Here is a 20056-nt window from a genome sequence, read left to right as displayed (position 1 = left end):
CGGAACACGCAGACAGAAGGATGTTTACCTTATTTCCACGTAAGGACCGCTTAGCACATGGCCGTGTCTTCTCCACGTACACCGGCTCCTCTTAAAAGCATAAACCATAAACACGCCAGCTATTTCCGGTTTGATAATCTGACTTGTGTTTTCGTTTGTGGCATGGTGAAAGCGCCTCCGGTTAGCCCCAGTTACCGCTTTCGAATCACCAAGGTCACGCCGGCTACCCTGGAAATATTTTTGCGCACCTATATGGTTATTTACGGTTCAATGTGTGTCGCGATTCACGGTGCTTTTAGGTGCACCTCGTGATTTCAGCAAACTCCAAAAACACAGGGTTGTTTACTTTAAAAGGCCTTCTGGGGTAATTTCCCACGGTGGGATAAACTGATCTGACTTTAGATTTAAAAAGGCTTCACAAACAGCAGATCCTGTCATTGCTTCTGCTCCTCTTTGTTGGTGCCTTTTGTTCCACATCACGTGAAAACGATCACAGATGTAGTTGAGGACATTTAATAAGAATGTGGCGGTGCTTGTAGAAAACAAGCCTTTTTAACAACCACACAGGTGCACAAATTACTTTCGAGTGTAGCTGGAGATGGAAGGAAAAGAGGTCTTTGGTTCGAGGCACTTTTGACATCTCTAAGTCATTTTCCTATTGTTGGACAGTTACAAACATGAATTTCGACTCAACACAGAAAGCATGTGACGCACACTTCTTTGAACTTTAATATATCACAGCGATAAAAACTATGCTACTGGATCTCTAATGCAACACTACAACAAGATGAGGTGCAAATTACTAAAATGCTCCATAGCAAAGTATTAAAATGGGACTCGGCCGAAGAAAAATCTGCCTTCTGGCTCCATCACCAGCTATAGTCCCTCAAAGCATCCTTCAGCCCAGGGGAGTATCTAGAAGTCTGTGTCTTTGATGGATGTCCTCCAGGATCAGTCTGCAGGCATCAGCGTGTGTCTCCATCTGTTCGAAACATTGATAAACATTTGCCATAAAAATAATTTTGCATATACTTTATATCATTTTAGGAAAACTGTTATTTTTTTTTATCTATTTTAATCCACATGATAAGGGGAAGAAAAAATAAATACATTTGCCACATCATCATCATGCAGAAAGAAACCAAAGACTGTGATTTCAAACAGCTAAAGTAATCCTCACCCACACTGCAGTGAAGACCAATAACTGCATTTTACAGACATGTAAACTTTTCAAATTAGTCTTAAAACTTTTCCATAAATCCGACAGAGGAAGAAGATGCACATTTGTTTATTAACTCTGAAAATAAGCAGACATTCACCTGTTAGTGAAGCATGACAGGAATAAGGTGATTCTCTACATGTCTGTGTGAGACAGCTAATATGTGTCAGAGCAAACCGGTCAAACCCGACTTTAAATAGAGAAACGTGCACAGACATGCAGTGTGTTTATTATGGATGACTGACACATGAATTCAGGGATTAATAAGGTATTCTGATATTATGCCTTAGAAGATGATTTAGTGAGTGAAAGATGTAACTGAATGCAGCTAAAAAGATCTGAATAATGCTCGGGACAGTACGGCACCTAAAGCAAAGCAGAAGTCACCCTGCATGAACGTGGCATGGTGACAGCTCCAGGTATCTAAACTTGGCACAGAAAAGTAAGGAAATTTATATTTGGTTGATTTATTTTTCTTTGTTGTAATAATACTTCTTGGAAATGAATCTTATGTTATTGGAAAGTCTGTTTATTTTCTGAAAAATGTGCTGCATTTAAAAGGAAAACACATTTGAGAGTTTTGTTCATAAAAAACTTGTCTGTTACCTTTTTCTGCCACTGACGTGCTGGATGTTGTGTCAGACCTGAACACACCAACATGTGTTTCAAGTTTCACTTATTTCTAATATTCAGCTGTTAGTTTAACAGCAGCACAAGCACTACAGTATAGTGGGAGAAATAATTATTAGATCTCCAGCTGATTTCGTACTTACAAAGAAATGAACAGTTTCTAATTTGTGTGGAAGTTTCATTTCATCGGAGAGAGACAGGATATGGACCAAAAATCCAGAAAAACTCCCTCCCATCTGTTACAACGTAGTGTGGTTCCTCCACGACACAACGACTTGCATGGAGCTCCAGACCGAGGTCCACTGATGGTCACTATAATTTTTCCATTTTAGAATAATGGCACCAACAGTTGTCACCTTCTCACCGAGTGTCTTACTGATGGTTTTGTAGCCCAGCCTTGTGCAGGTCTACAGCCTTGACCCTGACCTCCTTTGATGGCTCTTTGGTCTTGTCCTTGGTGGTGGAGAGGGTGGAATGGAAGAAATTGAATCTGTGGACAGGTGTGCTTTATGTACAGTGAGAGTGGAGATCAGAAGTATCTGTCATTGATTGATTGGCCAATTGTAATCTGTCAACCTGCAGAAGCCAAAATTCTGGGAAGTAGGAGGTCATGTTTTGTTGGTGGACCAAATATTGATTTCAATCAGAGAAATGCAAATCAGTTTATATCTTTTGTGTATTTTTGTCTCTCGCCCATTAAAATAAAACTTCCATAAAACGTCTGACCTGTTCGTTTCTTAGTGAGCAAACATACAAATTCAGCAGAGGATCAAATCATTTTTTCACCACTGTGCAAAGTACTGCTGTGATGATCGTGAATTCACAAGAATAATGATCTTTGGCAGCATTACTTTTACTTCCTGTCTCGTTGCTCTCAGCTTATTTGCAGCACCGGTGTTATAGTTATAGTTTTATATTGTAAATGCTCTTCATGGGTCTCTATGACCTGTTCCTCAGATAATGCCTGTGGAGTAGTCGGAGCTCAGTTGATCCATTTTGTTTAGAAGAGTTTGCCGTACGTTATTATAGAAATCACTGTTATTTAATAAATAAAAAATAATCAAACTAATCTAAATCTAAAGATCTCCAGATTATTTGGAATTAATTCCAAATAATCTGGAATGACAAAAATGAATTATTTGTCATTTTGTGATTGGTCATAGATTGGAAGGGCGCACTGCTCCAGCAGGTTGTCTGTGTCTGTCAGTTGTCAGTTTTTTAACTTACTTTATTGCTTTTTTTGTTGTTATCTTATTTTGAGCCTGAGGAAATCCTTAAGCATCGGCTTGTGCTCTGTGGAATGTTTTTTACCGAGGATGGGGTTTTTATTTCACATGGTTTTATTGGCAATCCTGACAGTTGTTTGAAGTCATCGTCACTCACAAACAATTACATACTCACGGAAGTTTCTTCTGGATCTTCAGTGGAATTGCCCGTCTCTGGATTCTTTTCACCCTTCAGTGTTTTCCAGCCCTGGATTTTCCGGTAATCACAGGAGCACTTTAGATTTTAATAAAGTCAAAATAAGGAAGTGGTGTAAGAAGGGAGGTCTACACAGCGATTGAGAAAGCAAATACGATACAATCGTTTTCCTTTTGCCATCAATAATCCTGGCTAATGTGCAGTCTCTGAGGAGTAAACTGGATGAACTGCATTTGAATGTCATGCATTTACGTGTCCACAGGGATACATGTCTAATGGTATTCACAGAGACTTGGCTCAGGGATGCTGACCCTAATTCTCTGGAATTAAATGGCTTCGGGTTTCCCATACGTTTGGATCGGGACGGAGGAGGAGTGTGTTTATATATTAATCAGAAATGGTGTGAAAAGAGATCTAACCCTAATAACAAACCATGGTCTTCGAGAGCTCTTATAAGGCTGATTCATGAAAGAAAAAAAGCTTTTATTAAAGCTTTGTCCTTTGATGAAAGAAGGGTGGAAAATCTTTTTGAAACAACTATGACTAATAAAAGTCCAGCGCCTGATAATATGTGGCCAGGTGCTACAAATGTGTGCTGAGCAATTATGCGGCATCTTTTCTTACATCTTTCTTTTATCACTTCAGCAGCAGAAGGGTCCAGAGGTATGGAAAAATCAATTATTTCTCCAGCTGCAAAACCCACAAAACCTACATCATTAAATTATTTTAGGTCTGTCGCTTCAACATCTTTAGTGATGAAGTCCTTTGAAAGACTTATCGGGAAGGAGATTCTGCAGCAGGTAGAAAAGCTTATCAATCAACTACAGTTTGCACACAGGCCTTGTAGGGGCATTGATGATGCAGTGACTACTTTATTAAATTTCTTATATCACCATCTGGATGGGGCCAAAGCTCATGCTCGGATTTATTGATTTTTCTTCAGCTTTTAATACTATCCAGCCACATCTCTTAGCCGATAAATTTCTTAATCAATTTAAACTTGATTTTAATCGCGTTGGTTCTATTTTAGACTTTTAACTGACAGATCTCAGATCTTTACATTTCTCTACTGGTTCACCACAGGGTTGTTGTCTCCCTCCTCTACTACTTGGTATGGTAATTTGCCTTTGACCAATAAGACTAGACTTAGTAACCTGGTTAAAGTGGCTGGTCAGATTTCAGGGAGGTCTAAGGTCCAGCTTTTGGACTTTTATAACAGGCACGTGCTATGGAAGACAACCTCTGTTGTATTATGTTCAGACTGTCCTCTGAGCATTAAACGACAGTGGACATGCTGCAAATCAATTTCCCACTGGGGACAGTAAAGTTACCATTGACCATAGGTGTTCCTACGCTGGAGATGTCGTGAATATTTGAATGAAGATGAGTGCAATAGCTTTGAATGTAGAGTTTTTTAATGACACTGTAAATAATGACACCGTGTTCTGTCATTATTTTTAATGAAATATCTTCACATATTGAAATATAGTCATTCAATTATTTGGAGCAACATTTTGAAATGTAGGACAGATGTCTCAGAATTTAGTGTTTGAATGTGTCTCATACTAAAACAAATCAGTCTCTCTAACATCTAAATGGTTCTTTTCTCCCTTCCTGTGATTTAAGAAAAACAACACGGCTCACATTCGTATCCTCCTGAGACCCCGCCCATTCATTTATGTTTCATTTATGTAGTGGACACACACACAACACTTAAACTGACAGATGCTTTTTTTCATGGTATTGTAGCCCCATTGATCACTGCTTTTTTTCATTATTTCAGGGTGACCTCTGGACTGAACTACCTCTGATCAGCTTTTCTGGAACTGAAAACTTGATGTTTCCCCTCAGCTCAGAGTTTGGGGTCAAACAAAGGCCCTGAGCTTATAGTCACTGTTTGTTGTTTACCTCTCATACTAAAGTGTAGAAGATGAATAATTGTGTGGAAAATGAGAAGGACGGCGCCGACTCTTCACAATGTAACAGTAACCAGTCCAAAGCAGATCCACTGGCCTTCAGTAATGAACCCAGAGCCTTGGACACAAAGTAAGAGAACTGCCACTGACTTATTTTTAATCTCTTTATCCCAGAGATGCTATATTATATATACAACAGTGTAAATTAAGTAGATCCTATTTCTGCTTTAAACTGTAGTGTAACTTTCTCAAGGTGGATTCTGGAGAGAGTATGATAAGCTGGAAATATTGAGTGTATTTCTGTGTTTCAGATATTTGCTGCAAATGATTTCTAGTTGAGAGAGAGAGAAGAATTAACATGGGAGATTATCCTGCCTGATTCTTAATTTGTGGTTGTTTTTTAAAAAAAAAGAAGAAGAAAAGAAGAAAAATAATGTTATTATCATGAACATCATATGAAAGACCCACATGATCAATAGTGTGTCTCACTGTGAGACTGTGCCTCACCCTATCATGTTACTTATTTAGGTCACCTGTTGAAAGATGTTAGAGCGACTTGAGGCTCCTGGGAAGGATCTCAGACGGTGTTTTTGGTGGCAGGCAGTTGGTGTCATAACCCCGCCCCCTGTTCAAAGATGGTCGTTCAAAGTGAACATAGATGGCTTCTTTCACCTTTCTTTCAAACCATCTTTCTCCGCTGTCCAAAATGTGAACAATGGTGTCCTCAAAAGAGTGACCTTTGACCTTTAGGTGCAGATGTACAGCTGAGTCTTGTCCTGTCCTGCTCTTCTGCGTTGTGCCATGCATTTATAAAGATCTAAGCATTCCACGCTGCACTGAACAGCATATACTACATCCTTAAGTTTGTGTTTGGGAGTTTTGCCTTTGGGATGAACCAGTTTTTCTCTGAGGGAGTGGCTGGGTTGGAAGTACGCTGGGATCCAGTGCAATGTGTCAATCCCTGGCTACCAAAACTAGTGACTTGGGTCATGGAATGTCACCTCTCTGATGGGGAAGGAGCATGAGTTAGTGCATGAGGTTGAGATATATTGGCTAGATATAGTGGGGCTCACCTCAATGCATGGCTTGGGCTCTGGAGCCAAACTCCTGGTGAGGGGCTGGACTCTGTCTCAGTCTGAAGTTGTGCCCTTGGTGAGAGGCAGCGGGCTGGGATGCGTGTCCTAGTATCCCCTCGGCTAGCTGCCTGCATGTTACGGTTTCTCCCAGTGGACGAGAGGGTTTGTTCTCTGCAACTTTGGGTTAGGGAATGGGTGCTGACTGTCACCTGTGCTTATGTGCTAAATGACAGTTCAGAGTACCCAGCCTTCTTGGAGTACCTAGGCAGGGTGCTTGAGGGTGCTCAATCTGGGGACTCATACGGGGAGACTTCAACGCTCATCTGGCCAATGATAGTGAGACCTGGAGGGGGGTGATTAGGAGGAATGGCCTGCCAGATCTGAACCTGAGCAGAGTTTTGTTATTGGACTTCTGTGCAAACCACAGTTTGTCCATATCGGACACCATGTTCGAACATAAGGGTGTCCATAAGTGCACATGGCACCAGGGTGGTTGGTACCTGTCATGGTAGAAACCCCCGAACCAAATGGTAGACACCAGAGGTGAAGGGAGCCACCAGAAGGAGTCCTATCGGGCTTGGTTAGCCTATGGGATATCAGAAGCAGCTGAAAGGTACTGACAGGCCAAGCTCGGGCAGTGGCTGAAGCAAAAAGTTGGGTGTAGGAGAAGTTTGAAGAGGCCATGGAAATAACCTTTGGACTGTCTCGAAGAGATTCTGACAAACTCTCAGGTGACTCAGGAGGGAAAAGCAGTGCTCTACTCGCACTGTGTATAGTGCGGATGGAGAACTGCTAGCTTTGACTGAGAACATTGTCGGACAGTAGAAGGAATATTTCAGTGGAGGAAGCAGAGTCTGGGGAATAGAGGATTATGGATCAGATTTGATAGACTCATCTATCAAACCCACATAGCAGACAGGTCTGGCCCGGATCTGGTGTCAAGCCGGCACTGCTGGCTGACTTCTGGCATGGTAAGTGGTATGTCATCCAGATATGGGCCAGGCCTGGCATAGATGGCACTGTCTATGTGATGGCATGCTATATCTGGCCCGATTGTGGTTTGGTGTATGTGGCCCAGGCTCATAAAAAAACAGGTCTGGCCCAGATTCGTCATCAAGCTGGCACTTCTGACTGACTGGTGTCATGGCAGAGTGTATGTCAACCAGATGTGGGCCAGGTCTGGCAATGATGGCACTATTTATGTTCCTGTTTTCGTAATTTAGTTAGAAGACCCACAATGCCATGTTGCAATACTATACTGCTATGGTAGCCAACGTTTCAAATGCAGCTTTGACAGGTTTGTGAGTGTACACTTTATCCAAAACCTAGTGAGGGTTTACTCATGTTTACCACTCGGTGGCTGTAGCTCAGGAGGTAGAGCAGGTCACCTACTGATCGGAAGGTTAGCGATTTGATCCCTGGCTCCTCCAGTCTGCATGTCAAGAGTGTGAATGTGTGTGAATGTGTATGAATGTAGTTAGGAAGCACTCAGCTTAGAAAAAGTGTCTGATTGGGTGAATGTGGCATGTTGTATAGAGCACTTTGAGTAATCCGGGAGAGTAGAGAAGCACTATATAAGAATCAGTCCATTCACTGTCTGAACAGAGTTTCATCATGTTGCTTTTGTACTATTATGCACATGTTGTTATTACATGGCTTGATTAAGGTACACATTAGGCTGACATCTGGGCCACAGCTGAAACTGTTCTGGGCCAGCACACGGCCACCAGTGTGTCTGCAACTGGCCCGTGGCTGCACACAACTTAGACATGGCCCACATAGCGCAAAGAATGACGGCCCTTTGGTGGCCCTGATCTGGGCCACCAAAGGGCCCAGATATGTGGGCCATATGTAGATAGATAAAAGATATAATTAATTTAGATATACTTATACATATGTAAGCACATTGTGTGGGCCAGATCCAGGCCATACCAATTTTGCTATGTGGGAAGGGGATGAGAGGCTTCTCGGCTTACGCTGCTGCCCCTGCCACCCAGCCCCAGGTAAGCAGAAGAAGAAGAAACTGGATGGATGGGTTTCAAGGTGATTTAGTTTGTGAGGGAGAGATGTGTTTCGAGTCACATCGAAATGTTATGAATTCTGAACTAAATCTGTTGTTTTAATCCTTCATGTTAAAAAAAGAGACAAGGGGGCTCATTAAAATATGAATTTGATACTTTTGGATGCCAGTAGCTTAAAGTAGAGCATGTCTTTAAAGGTCTAAATTTAATTCAAGTCTTGAGTTAAAACAGGAAAGTAGCTGCACACTAATCCTTCACAGTGACTATCCAGGATTTTACATGTTTTGTCAGATCTAGATCTTTTTCACTTACACCAAATGATGAAAACATTTGTTCACAGAGGGAGGAAGAGGAAGAGGAGTGGTGTTTGTGAGGAGGAGCAGCTGTCCTGCTGTGCTTTGTGTCAGGACGTCCTGAAGGATCCAGTCTCTACCAGCTGTGGACATTTGTTCTGCAGACAGTGCATCTCCTCATACTGGGACCAGTCTGCTTCATCAGGAGACTCCTCCTGTCCCCAGTGTGGAGAAAGATCCAGAACCAAACCTGGACTGCAGGAGGTTTTAGATGAACATAAGATCAGTCTGAGGAGGAGATGTGAACGTGTGACTGAAGGAAGTGATGAAACAGGAAGTAGAACCCTCCTCAATAGGATCTACACTGAGCTCTACATCACAGAGGGACAGAGTGAAGAGGTTCATACCCAACATGAGGTGAGGCAGCTGGAGACAGCTTCAAAAAAGACTTTTGATGACACTCCAATCAGGTGCCAGGACATCTTTAAAGCCTTACCTGACCAACAGAGACCCATCAGAGTGGTTCTGACCAACGGCGTGGCTGGTGTTGGAAAAACCTTCTCAGTGCAGAAGTTCACTCTGGACTGGGCAGAGGGCTTGGAGAACCAACATGTCAGTGTGGTGGTTCTGCTTTCATTCAGGGAGCTGAACCTGATCAGAGATGAGCAGTACAGTCTTCTGGAGCTGCTCCATGTTTTCCATCCAACATTACAGAAGGTCACAGCAGAGAAGCTGGCTGTCTCTCAGCTTTTGTTCATCTTTGACGGCCTGGATGAAAGCAGACTTTCATTGGATTTCACCAACAGGAAGCTGCTGTCTGATGTCACACAGAAGTCATCAGTCAGCCAGCTGCTGACAAACCTCATCCAGGGGAATCTGCTTCCCTCGGCTCTCGTCTGGATAACTTCCCGACCTGCAGCAGCCAATCAGATCCCTCCTACATGTGTTGACAGGCTGACAGAAGTACGAGGCTTCACTGACGCCCAGAAGGAGGAGTACTTCAGGAGGAGATTCAGTGATGAAGAGCTGTCCAGCAGAATCATCTCCCACATGAAGACATCCAGGAGCCTCCACATCATGTGTAGAATCCCAGTCTTCTGCTGGATCACTGCTACAGTTCTGGAGCACATGTTGACTACAGAGCAGAGAGGAGAGCTGCCCAAGACCCTGACTGACATGTACTCACACTTCCTGCTGGTTCAGACAAAGAGGAAGAAGAACAAGTACCATGAGGGACATGAGACGAGTCCACAGGAGCTGACGGAGGCTGACAGGGAAGTTCTTCTGAAGCTGGGGAGGCTGGCGTTTAAACATCTGGAGAAAGGAAACATCATGTTCTACCATGAAGACCTGGAGCAGTGTGGTCTGGATGTCACAGAGGCCTTGGTGTACGCAGGAGTTTGTACAGAGATCTTCAAAAGAGAGTTTGTGATCTTCCAGAAACCAGTCTACTGCTTTGTTCATCTGAGCATTCAGGAGTTTCTGTCTGCAGTCTACATGTTCCACTGTCACATCAACAGGAAGACAGAGGTGCTGAAGGACTTCCTGGGACAAAAGTACAGTGGGTCATCTCTGGATGATTTCCTTAAACAAGCCATGGAAAAATCCCTCCAGAGTAAAAATGGCCACCTGGACCTGTTTGTCCGCTTCCTTCATGGCCTCTGTCTGGAGTCCAACCAGAGACTCTTAGGAAGTCTGCTGGGTCAGACAGAGAACAGTCCAGAAACCATCCAGAGAGTCATCAACAACCTGAAGAAGATGAACAGTGATAAAATCTCTCCTGACAGAAGCATCAACATCTTCCACTGTCTGATGGAGATGAACGACCTCTCAGTACATCAGGAGATCCAAAAGTTCCTGAAGTCAGAGAACAGATCAGAGAGACTCTCTGAGATCCACTGCTCAGCTCTGGCCCACATATTGCAGATGTCAGAGGAGGTTCTGGATGAATTGGACCTAAAGAAGTACAACACATCATTGGAGGGACGACGCAGGCTCATTCCGGTTGTGAGGAACTGCAGAAAAACTCGGTGAGTCCAGATCTGATCATTAGCATTATTGATCAGTGCTAATTAGTAGTTTAGTTAGTCTCAGGTTTCATGTTTCACCTCTCAGAAGGGAAGTCCAGATGCTTTTCTATCCAAGCTCCTTAGACAACTACAGATGAACTATGAAGTGAGCATTGAAAACTGCATTTCTAAAGGTTTAGAGGTAATAAAAGAGTTGGAACAATAACACCTGTCCATTATTGGCCTGTAGCCCATGGCTAGGTCTGCCTGGATTCAGTCTTGATCTTCCAGCAGCTACAGGTCCCAGTAAATTCCCTCAGTACTCTATCTGTAGGCTGATCAGCTCCAAGTCCACAAAATTTCACCAATGCCAGGTTATGACTGTTATCATTGGCAGGCCAATCATTTGAAATAGTAAATCAGCTATAACCCATTGTTTCCAGGTGGCTAATTTTTGAGGCATAGATGATAAAGCTAAATTTAAAAGGTATAAATCTCCCGATCCATCCACCTGTTCCAATTATGCACTCACTCCTCGTTTCAATTAAATGAACACTTTTGGTGTCGCAGCAGCACAGCTGACTATGTGGTTTGCATCCATGAAACACTTGTTCGATTTTCTCTGCCAATGCCAAACAGCTTACTCTGGTATTTACTTTTTCTGCTGTCATTTCCTGGATTGAATGTTTGAAGAAACATTTGACCCATTTCCAGGAAATTTAAAGCTCATTAGCATGCTGAAGAACCATACACAGCCACAACAGCCTGGCTCCACCTTATCCTGGTCACCAACTTGGTCACACACTATTGTGGCATAGCATTTGTTACAAGTCAGCCAATGTGGTTGTGTTGGTTACTGGCACGGACAGCACACCCAAGCTGATCCCACATGTGTTCAATGAGGTTAAGGTTAGGACTGCGGACAGGTATTCCTCTCCACTCCCAAACGTAGTCGCTGATAAACCCCACTCTGTGCGTGCGAGTGTTGTCATCTGGAGGATAGAGTCCAGGCCCAGACTGTGGAGATATGGGATTGCCACTGGTTACAGTATCTCAGTATCTCTCTGCATTGAGATTTCCTCCAATAATGCAAAGCCTTATTTTTCCAGTGTGTAAGATTCTGCCCCACACCATCACACTGCTTCCACCAAAAGCTGTTACCCAATTGGTGCAGCAGTCAGCATAGTTTCTCCTTAACCAAATCATTTAAATATGGTATACTTGGAGCAGACATCAACTGGCCACCGTAGCAGGGTTCATGCTCACAGGCACCAATCAAGCACCTGATTAGCAGCACCTGGGGTACTAGAAGCTCAAAAGAAGAGTCAATAACAGAATAAGCTGTTTGGCACTGGCATGGAAGATTTGGCAAGATTTTTTCATGGTTGCAACCTACATATTCAAATCTGCTGCTCAACCAACAAATGGATTTTCCTTCATTTCCTTAGAAATGAGCCACATTTAGGGGAAGATAATCAGGATTTTCATGGTATAAGATCTATTGCCAAGAAGCATTGTTAGAGCAATGGAATATTCTACCAACACAAATTTCCTTACTTTTGTGCTAAGTTTATATTCTATATGTTACTTTTTCTTTAGTCCGACATTTGTAATAAAGTGCTATTTTGTATTCTATCAGAATTTTAGAGCTCAGTCGTCAAATTGTTCACACACAATCACAGATGAGATGTTTGCGTATTATGATGTTACCCTCTTTTACCTTCATATACATTCAGTCTGTGTTTATAATGGAAAGTTTCTGCTTTTATACTAACACATTTTATATTTTCTCTAATTGAAGACTGAATTCTTGTGGTCTCTCAGAGACTCACTGTGAAGTTGTGGCCTCAGCTCTCAAGTCAAACCCCTTCCATCTGATAGAGCTTGACATGAGTTACAATGACCTGCCGTGTCCAGGAGTGAAGCTTCTGTGTTCTGGTCTGGAGAGTCCAAACTGTCGACTGGAGACTCTGAGGTGAGTTCACTGACTGCAGCTGTTGTTATTTTTCTATAGTTCAGATTTTTGGTGGAAAGTTTGAAACTTATTTCTGTTCATATATGTTCAGGGCGTCTGCTTTGGAAATTTTTCCTCACGAAAAGTAACTACGACCTGCAGAATCCAAAAGACCAAACAACTGTTTTTTTCTTTTGGCTCATTGTCAGACTGTAGCAGGATTCATTTAATTACTGAGAGTCTTTAAAATCAGGTTTCTAAATCATCCTCACACACAGTTAGAACCTCAGACTAAGGTACGGATTAGGATTGAGCCTGTAGTATAGATAGCTTTAGTAAATGCTGTGGAAAAATATGTGATGATAATGTTACAGATACTTGAAAGAAAAACATTGCTAATTAGATTTTAATTTACATGATTTATTCTTTCAAATTTACTCAAACTGCTTTGGTTGTTACATTTGAGACAAAGTGAAACACATTCAGATAACTGTAATATTTATGATTTTAGTGCTCTGCACTGACAAAGATGAAGTCATATATTGCAGTTGCTTGAGGTGTGGTTAGTGTCTGACCTGCATGGTGTTTGAGAAAATCACATTGATGAGAACATATCTTAATAGCTAATCAATGATTTACTAGTGTGGTTTTTTTCCCTTCACTCAGACTGAAGGACTGCTGGTTGTCAGAGATCAGCTGTGCTTCTCTGCTGTCAGCTCTGATATCCAACCCCTCCCATCTGAAGCATCTGGACCTGAGTGACAACATCAGCCTGCAGGATTCAGGAGTGAAGCTGCTGTGTGGTTTTCTGGAGAGTCCACACTGTCGACTGGAAACTCTGAGGTCAGACACCAAATTTTAGTTGGGTGCTAAGATGCATATGATTTGGAAGTTGTAGTGACACTAAACTGCAGATATAAAACAATGATCGGTATACAATGAAAGTATGTCTCATGCGTGTTTTCAAAAAGACAAGCATCATTTTCATTTCAGTTCTGGATTTAACAGGAAGCCAATGAAGGGAAGCCAAAACAGGAGAAATCTGCTCTCTCTTTCTAGTCCCTGTCAGGACTCTTGCTGCAGCATTTTGGATTAGCTGAAGACTTTTCAGGGAGTTTTTAGGACTTCCTGATAATAATGAATTACAGTCGTCCAGCCTGGAAGTAATAAATGCATGAACTAGTTTTTCAGCATCACTCTGAGACAGGATATTTCTAACTTTAGAGATGTTGCGCAAATGGAAGAAAGCAGTCTTACATATTTGTTTAATATGTGCATTGAAGGACATGTCCTGGTCAAAAATGACTCCAAGGTTCCTCACAGTGTTACTGGAGGCCAAGGTAATGCCATCCAGAGTAAGAATCTGGTTAGATACCATATTTCTAAGATTTTCAGGGCCGAGTACAATAACCTCAGTTTGATCTGAATCAAGAATTTAATAATTAATTTAGCGCCCAGCTATCTTTCTGAACTACTCCACTTATACAATCCCAACAGAGCACTTAAATCGTCCAATCACAGGCTCCTAGCACAACCTAGGTCTCGAATGAAGTCGAGAGGTGACCGGGCCTTTGCATCCGTGGCACCAAGACTCTGGAATAACCTCCCTGTTCATATTCGTACTGCCGAGTCTATCCAGTCTTTTAAATCACGTCTTAAAACTTATCTTTTTGCTTTGGCTTTTGATTCTGACTAGTTGGCTGGTCTAGCTTGTTGTGTTGTTACCTCTTGTTTGTTGTCCTCTTTTATTGTTTGTTTTAATTGTCTCATGCTTTTACTGACTGTGAAGCACTATGGTCAACACTGTTGTTTTAATATGTGCTATATAAATAAATTTTGATTTGATTTGAAGAAGCAGAAAGTTAGCGGCCATCCAGGTCTTTATGTCTTTAAGACATTCCTGCAGTTTAACTAATTGGTGTGTGTTACCTGGCTTCATGGACAGATAGAGCTGGGTGTCATCAGCATAGCAGTGAAAATGTATGATATGTACAGTACCTGGTACAAGTGATGGCTTCCAAAAACTCTGTACAGTTTTGATTACTGGTTGAACCTCTATCTATCTGTTTCATTAATACTGAGTCAGGTTAAACTTTATTGATCCCAAACTGTCAAAAATCCCGTGTTCCTTAAATTTAAGATAGAAACAAACTCATTCGAATACCTCTGTAAAGTTTATACTCCAATTATTGGTCACCTCAGAGAGATGAGGTCATGTGGTCAGGTTTGTTTAGAGTCTGACCTTCTTCCTGTTTGTGTCTAAAGTTTGATTCAATCTTAATGTTAACAGAAGGCTTGATGATGATTCATGATAATAAGTCTGTTGATTTAAAAAAGTAACCTCACTGATGAGGGCGTCAAAAAACGAAACTTAAATGAAACTTAAATATCTACATCTTTTTTTCTTCATTCAGAATGACAAATTGCAGATTGTCAGAGGTCAGCTGTGATTACCTGAACTCAGCTCTGAAGTCCAACCCCTCCCATCTGAGAGAGCTGGACCTGAGCAGCAACTATGACCTGCAGGATTCAGGACTGAAGCAGTTGTGTGTTTTTTTGAAGAGTCCACACTGTATACTCGAGACTTTAAGGTCAGCACCATGTTTTAGTTGTGCCGAGATAAACAATTAAGTTTGTTTCAAAGCTGAATATCTGAGCTTCAAAGAGATTTGAATTTCAATGTGTGTTTATGGGTCTTTAACATTATTTAATGGATTCTCATAAATTTAGTATTTGTAATTCAGATAATTCTTGCAAAGAATTACTGCAATCTAAGAATGGCCAGAAACTGCAGGTTTCTTTCTGCATCTTATTTCTAACATTAATTCAAATCTTCATTATCTCACTTTCACTTGACACTATACACAGTACAGTTGTGCATCATTTAGTTTAATACAGTGGTACTGTGTCATGTTTAACCGCCAATCAGAGCCAAGGATCAGACACTGACAGCTGTTGACAGGTTTAACAGGTTTCTTGAACAGGTAGACAGTCCTCTGCTTGTTCTCCATGCACCAATTCTTATCTACCAATCCGAGAAACACAGCCTTTATCGATTTCCAGGCACAATGCCAGTGTCGCAGATGGTGTTGCAGCAGATGGGACCACTTCACCGTCTTGACTGGAAATTACAGTCAAGATGGTAATTTAAAGAAACCTCAAATGTAAAGAAACTGTTAGCAGAAGAGCTGAGGGTGTTTTGTGCATACTCAATCCAAGTTAGATGGGAGCTCAAGGTGACTGAGTTTGAAGATACTTCACATCGTAAGACTGTTTCTACCTAGTGGTTTGGCCAGGACTCACTCCAACAATTTACCAGTATGCAAACCTGACGTTAAGCTCACCTTTGCCCCTAAAGCTTCACATGTCAAACACAGTAAGAGGAGCTGAAACACATCACTTGTACCAGGTGAAGAGCAGATGTTCATCAGATTATGATGTTACTCTGTTTTATCTTCATATACATTCAGTCTGTGTTTATAATGCAGATTTTCTGCTGTTATAAAAACACATTTTATATTTTCTCTAACCACAGACTGGCTGGTTGTGGACTCTCAGAAGCTCACTGTGACAATGTGGCCTCAGCTCTGAAGTCCAAATCCTCCCATCTGACAGAGCTAGACATGAGTTACAATAAGCTGCAGGATTCAGGAGTGAAGTGTTTGTCTGCTGGACTGGAGAGTCCAAACTGTCGACTGGAGACTCTGAGGTCAGTTCACTGACTGTTTTTACTATATTTCAAATCTTTATGTTTGAAACTTTTTTTTACATGTTTTATCCTTAGATTGGAGTACTGCTGGTTGTCAGAGGTCAGCTGTGCTTCTCTAGTCTCAGCCTTAAAGTCCAGCCTGTCCCATCTGAAACATCTGGAGCTGAGTAACAACTCTGATGTGCAGGATTCAGGAGTGAAGCATCTGTGTGGTTTCCTGGAGAGTCCAGGATGTAAACTTGAAACTCTGAGGTCAGTCAGCATGTTTTAGTTGTGCTGAGATGAATATGATGTGAAAGTTGTGCTGACACTAAACTGCAGACATCAGGCTGATATTATACTGATCCACACTGAGGATCTTCATGGTAAAGTCTGTTTTCTTCTTCTCTGGTTTAGTCCATTGACTGTAGTAGAACAATGTTCACATTTCAAACCTTCAAAGAAGAAGAAAAATCATCCACTGGATAATTCACTGTGAAACGCTAAAATACTCCATTCTACCTTAAAATCTAGCTGACATTTAAATAAAAAGCAAAATCTTTTGTACAAAATCTGACTGAAACAAATAAAAATTCAGTAGTATGGCATCATGTGAAGATTATATAGTTCTATATTTTTAACCTTCTTCATCTTTCAACAGATGATGAAACACTGAATGACTTCAAGCTGAAACTTACTAATGAACTTAGATCTTTTTTTTTCTTCTTCAGATTGGAAAACTGTGGTTTGTCGAAGATTGCCTGTGATTATCTGGTATCAGCTTTGAAGTCCTCCTATCTGAGACAGCTGTACATGAGAAGAAACAACCTGCAGGATTCAGATGTGAAGCAGCTGTCTGATCTGGTGGAGAGTCCACACTGTAGACTGGAGACTCTGAGGTAAATAAATTGTTGGAGTGAGTCCATGGTACTTTCAGCAGTATTATAATTAACACAGCGAAGAATTAAAGCAAAACTCCAGTGTTTCCTGTAAATTTACAGCTTTCTCAGTACCTCTTTTCTCAGTGAAGCCTATGAGACAGGAACACAAAGAGAACAATGACTGTTTTTATTGTGTTCATGTCTACACGAAATACATTTGAAATCCACCTTACATTACAGATTTATAGAGACGTTGGTCCTCACTCATCAAACCGTGGGAGCATTAAATCTGATCTCACACTTTGTTTTCTCATTTCAACACTAAACACCTGGTCAGTTTCATTTTTGTCACAGCCCTGAAATCAGAGAACTGTCATTAAATTTATTATCCATGTGATATTTACAGACCAGAAGCTCCCACATCCACGAATCACATTTGTACATGTGTCTTTCTTTCAGTACATTCAGTCATGTTTATTAGTCCAATGATATTTCAGAAAAAGATGACCATCTTAAGTCTTTGTCTTTATCTGATGATAAAGACATGATACTGAGTTAAATGTTGATTTACGTAGTTAACATTTCAGCCAGAATTTTTCCAGCTTCAAATAGGACTTGAATGATGAAGGCTGGAATCTGGGGTAGATTTTTAAGCTAATAACTCTGTGAACACTTACTCCAAAAGAAGTCAAGTTAAGTAAAGACAGATAATGGAAAAATATCCTGGGTATGTTGAACTTAATTCATAGTGCAAACCTGAGCCACCTTGTTGCCCTGAATGGGACTAAAGTCCCTGCTGCTCTTTGTACTGGATGTAACTCCCTCCAAGTAGAATAACAGACACAAGGTGTTCTTGATTCCTACTGGCATGTATTAGATGCCATGAGAACTGTACAAAACAACATAAAATAATCAATTTTCACAGTAAGGCGTTGTCATAGCGAGTAAACAATAAAGCATATTATTCACCAACACAAAACATTCACAATCAGTTCATTTGACTTTTACAAAATGACGACACATTCTGTATTACACATAAATAACATAAACTCGACAGGTCTGTCACAAATAAACATCTCATTTTCATACCAACACATAAAATACTAATTGCATACTCCATTGGCCACATTAACTTGAAGAGGTTAATAAAAACACATCTTGCAGTGCACCCTCTTTACCCAAACTTTGCTGCACACATCTCCAAATGTCTATCCACAGACTGAGAAAGGAAAGATGCTGCCCTCTACCGAGTGTGGCATGTAAAATACTGTCAAACCTAAACAACAGATTGAACATTGGTTCCACCCTGGACACATTATGTAGAACCTTTAAATGCGTGTTTAAAAACAACAATGGATTTATTAAACATAAATTATTTTAAATTGTAAGTCAAAACCATGAAATTAACTTAAACTGCATAACTGCCACTTGTTTTCTCCTCTGCTCTTCTCTCTGCAGGTGGAAATGATAAATAAGGTGGTGCATGTGCAGAGGATGGGCTGTGTCCTGATGGTGCAGAGGCTGAATCAGCTGCAGCATGTGTGTAGAAACACTCTGGACTGGGCCAGGTGTCTAAGAGGTGGAGTAGAGACGAGAGTGATTAGAGCAGCTTTTAGTCTGTATTTAATGACACTAACAGAGAGCTGTTAAATTCACAAACCCTTCAATCTCACTGTACTGTTGGGGGGAGGTGACTATTATCACTGCACTTTCGTGGTCTCACTGAGGTCTTGGTTCATTTCTGTCTTACTGTTCTAGAGTTTTTCAGGTTTTGTTTGTGAACCTTTGGTTTCCTGTTATTATTTCTTGTATTATTTTCATATATTGTGTGAAGTAGTTAATGTGATTTGGGGTCTATAATAACAATAATGTGATCATTTTATTTTATGGGTATTCTAATGCTTGTCCAGTTCTGTAATCTAGTGTTTTGGTTCATGTGTTGTGTTTTATTATTACTCCCTCTTTGATGTTGCTGTTAAGTTGGATCTCCATTTAGCAGGTTTTTTGCGATGCTTTTTAATCTCTATGAAACAAATTTGACTTTGAACAGAATATTTCATCAGTCACCATCATCACACTGTAATGATCATGGTGTTTGTATGTTCCCTGGCCCCTCTACAGACGAGTGGATCAAACTTTGCCCAGGGCTCCGTGCCTGCAAACATCTATATTTAGTATACAAATATTTTATACAAACCCCACAATCACGTGTGTATGTATATGTATGTATATGTATGTGAGCACTGAACAAAGTCTAACACTTTATGTTCATTTTGCTTGAGTTTTGCTCTTTAAAGAAAAAAGACTGAACTTTGAGCAGGTTACAGTCTCTTTCTTTGATTCCCGTCAAAAGTTCCTCGGAGGATATTAAAGCTGGACTTCAGTGAAGTTTAATGCGAGATGGAACGACTTCAGAGAGAACAGTGACCCCACACACTAATAACGACACTTGAGATTCTTTGATGAATACATATGACAGCACAGATCCACTTTCACTCGTTGTTTTTTTTTTTGCTCAAACATCCTTTATTGTAAATATCCATTGTTTTTACAGTTAGATTGTAGCAGTGTTGAATGGTAATATTTTAGTATTAGCTAATTTAATTTTGCTGATCATTATCATGGGCTTACTTTGAGTGAGTGTCCAGATGTTCTTCAGTGTCTCATTATAGTACCATATCACCCATCAGAGCTCTTCTTTCTCACACTGCCAACTTACTTGTAGTTATTAGACGTTTTAGAGCTTTCAGACGCCGCTCATGTGGAACGAGCTGCCAGGATGGATTCAGGGGATGGTTAGAGATTTGACTTTAAACTTTCTTTCAGGATGAGTGATAACACAAAATAATTATTTTCCAAACACATGCAGTTAGTGGGGTTAGGTTAACTGGTGGTTCTTGCCCATAGCTGTGAATGGTTAGCCCTGCATCACAGTGACGACCTGTCC

General features: G+C 41.0%; 2 protein-coding genes across 3 annotated transcripts in view; both read left to right on the top strand.

Annotated features, from left to right (window-relative positions):
• LOC134634085 (NACHT, LRR and PYD domains-containing protein 1-like) overlaps positions 1-5303 on the top strand; it is a 28807-nt gene extending 23504 nt beyond the window's left edge. The window contains exon 18 of the transcript XR_010094817.1: positions 5194-5303. The gene's annotated coding sequence lies outside the window, so the exon portion shown is untranslated. The remainder of the gene's footprint in view (positions 1-5193) is intronic.
• LOC134634087 (NACHT, LRR and PYD domains-containing protein 12-like) lies at positions 5202-20025 on the top strand. Of its 2 annotated transcripts, XM_063483148.1 has the most exons (9): positions 5202-5317; positions 8625-10607; positions 12388-12561; positions 13207-13383; positions 14955-15131; positions 16076-16249; positions 16325-16501; positions 16960-17127; positions 18568-20025. In XM_063483148.1, exons 1-9 carry the CDS (start codon positions 5202-5204, stop codon positions 18575-18577), a joined length of 3156 nt encoding a protein of 1051 aa, XP_063339218.1. In that variant the 3' UTR covers positions 18578-20025. The 2 variants fall into 2 exon arrangements, with proteins under 2 accessions (XP_063339218.1, XP_063339219.1); XM_063483149.1 differs by lacking the exon at positions 14955-15131.
• The last annotated feature ends 31 nt before the right edge of the window (positions 20026-20056 follow it).

This window comes from Pelmatolapia mariae, linkage group LG9 (assembly GCF_036321145.2).
Source record: "Pelmatolapia mariae isolate MD_Pm_ZW linkage group LG9, Pm_UMD_F_2, whole genome shotgun sequence".
Lineage (NCBI taxonomy): Eukaryota > Metazoa > Chordata > Actinopteri > Cichliformes > Cichlidae > Pelmatolapia > Pelmatolapia mariae.
This window is presented reverse-complemented; position numbering and strand designations above follow the sequence as displayed.